Consider the following 2,602-nt stretch of genomic DNA (forward strand, 5'->3'; position numbering starts at 1 on the left):
TTCCTTTACCATAAGGCCCATGAAGAAGAAACTGGCAAACCTGAAGATGCCATCCAAGTGGAGCCAGCTTCAGCTCCACAGAGTGAGAACATTGAACCTGTGAAGACATCTGAATCTGAACAGGAGGCACAGGAATCAGGAATTCTCCTGGACCAAGAAAAGGTGGCATGACCTTCTTTTTGAATCCACAATGTTTCCCTTTAATACTTTGCTCATTTTTTAAACATTGAAGTAGAAAATTTGCCCAGGGGAAGCAGCACTTTTGGGTTTCAGAGTCAAAGGTCTGTTCAAAAGCTGCAAATAATAAAACAAGGCTTAACCAGATCTTTTCTGGCCTCAGGCAGGCGATGAAGAACCGAAGAGCAAAAGCACTGATTCCTCACCTCCAGCTGAGGTTGAGGTAACAGCAGAAGAAATGATGCAGCGCGGGGAACCTGAGAGTTCACAAGAGGAACCTGAAAAGTCTCCGTCTAACGAGGAAGACTCCCAGGAGAAGGTTGACCTGAGTGAATGCGTTACTCATCTATTGGTTCTCAAACTTTTTCTTGAGAGCACCCAGCAAATATGTTTGGTTTCTAGCAATTACAAAATATCCCGTTTCAATTTTAGTGAAATAAAATATAGCATGATCATATAATTTTTTTCTAAATCATTGGAATATCATTCCCACTCTCTGGTCATTTAGGGACCATTTCCAGTGTCTCTGTGTTTGAGAATCAGTGTCTACATCTATATTCTGACAAGTGTGATATCTATTTTTTTTTTTAACTTAAAACTGATTAATTTGTAACTCAGCTTTGTTTGCTTTTCAGGACCAAGAAGAGGAAGAAGACCAAGCTTGATCACATCACATGTCCGAGCTTTTACCGAAGCTGAAATCATAAATGGTTACTAATGTGTGAATAAGAAAATACACAATAAATAGTGAGCCAACATAATTTATTATTGTTTATTCATTTGTCCTTTTTGTTTTTGCATAGCGTTAAAGATCCCCTCATTTTTAAAAGTTATGAAAACAACCCAGTCCACGTGCTTGTTTCCACATCACACTTGTGTAAGTAGCACAGTTGGCTTCCATTCACGTTGCAGTGTCAGAAATCCCAATGGCACATCCACATGTTAAACTGAGATTAAAGGTGATTCCACATAAACTGTGCCCCCTTTTAGCAGGTGAATTTAAAATCAGCCTTGACTCAAACTTTGTGCAGAGCTAACGGAATGTGGAGTGACATACAAGCGAATAAAGAAAACCTTTAATGTGATAGTCTGCTTCAACCCATATTAGAGCAGACAATAGCTGAAACTGTAACTAGCTTATTTAGTAGTAATGATAATATAAGTTTGCATGAGCTTTTATTGATCCTGTTATAGAAATGCTTGATTGTGTAAGCGTGCAAAGTAATTCTCGTCATGGCTGGCATTTCGACTGGATGACGCTGCAGTTTCCAGGCTGTTGAGTGACCTTTAGCCTGGAGGAGGGGCAAAGTTTGGTGCATATGACTGGTTTGTATTGAATGTTTCCGCATCTGCGTTCCCCTTCTCGTCGCTGATGAAATACAGCTGTATTCAATCTGATCAGTATCTGCACCCAAGAGAAGCTGGGTTTGGGAAACGCTGGCAGATCAGCTGGAGTTGGAATTTAAATGCGCGTTTGAACGCGGTGCGGTCGAGAGTGCGCAACAACAGCGGAGCTGAGATGCTTTAATCAAGAACTGGCTGCAAAAAGAGGCTGTAATGGAACTCGTAACCAATGTTGTGGCCACTGTCGGTGGCCTCGTTACCGGTGTAATGAATTTCATCACTGACAGATTTCTCACACCGCCGCTGGAAGCAACTCTCAAATATTTAGAGGAGGCTGAACTCAAGACCACGAAGGGAGGTGAGTCATATCTGTGTTTACCGAAATAAACCATGCAATTATAAAAATAGTTTGTTTTAAAATCGTTTTCCCCTCCCAGCTGGGATTTGTTACGCATTTAGCCTGTTGCTAAACTTTTACCCTTTCACCTAATCTCTTTCCTTAGAAATAAAGACGTTCAAAGCCAAGTCTCTGTGGGAAAAGTCTGGAGCAGTTATCATGGCAGTCCGGCGTCCTGGATGATTTTTGTGCAGAGAGGTATTGTTCCAGTGACAGTTGGCTATCATAAACTATTGGCTTCTTACTTTAAGCCCTTTGGTTTTGCCTGCTACACAAAAGAGAAAGTTTGCCATACACATATTTTCCATTTCTTGTCAATTGTAGCCAAAAGGCAACATAAGGGAATGGATAACTTATACAACATCAAACATTTCGTGTCAGTTTAGGTATGGTGATTAAAATGATACAAACTATGAAAATGTTTGCACTGGAGGTGCAAAGTGGCTCTCAAATGCTGTGAAGTTCAGTCTTTCTTCATATAAAGTACCTACATACTCTACAACTATGTCTGACTCTTGTAACTTGAACCTTTGAGTGTGGATTTGCATAGCATAAATTTGAGGTAGTTCTGGAGTATTTTAACCTGGTGTGGTTATAATCCTCTAAATCTAAGCTATTAAAGGCACGAGGATGTATATGTAAATCAGTAGCTCACCTCGCCCCCAGAAGTGTCTCAGTATATTT

At 40.4% G+C, this 2,602-nt stretch overlaps 1 protein-coding gene across 1 annotated transcript in view; it reads left to right on the forward strand.

Moving 5' to 3' along the window:
- Positions 1-1,486: 1,486 nt before the first annotated feature.
- LOC102196878 (redox-regulatory protein FAM213A-like) overlaps positions 1,487-2,602 on the forward strand; it is a 2,364-nt gene continuing 1,248 nt past the window's right edge. The window contains exons 1-2 of the mRNA XM_013908971.1: positions 1,487-1,879; positions 2,025-2,116. Coding sequence (XP_013764425.1) covers positions 1,735-1,879; positions 2,025-2,116 — 237 coding nt within the window. The 5' untranslated portion in view covers positions 1,487-1,734. The remainder of the gene's footprint in view (positions 1,880-2,024; positions 2,117-2,602) is intronic.

The sequence above is a fragment of the Pundamilia nyererei genome, unplaced genomic scaffold (assembly GCF_000239375.1).
Source record: "Pundamilia nyererei isolate P.nyererei 1_Seehausen unplaced genomic scaffold, PunNye1.0 scaffold00017, whole genome shotgun sequence".
NCBI lineage: Eukaryota > Metazoa > Chordata > Actinopteri > Cichliformes > Cichlidae > Pundamilia > Pundamilia nyererei.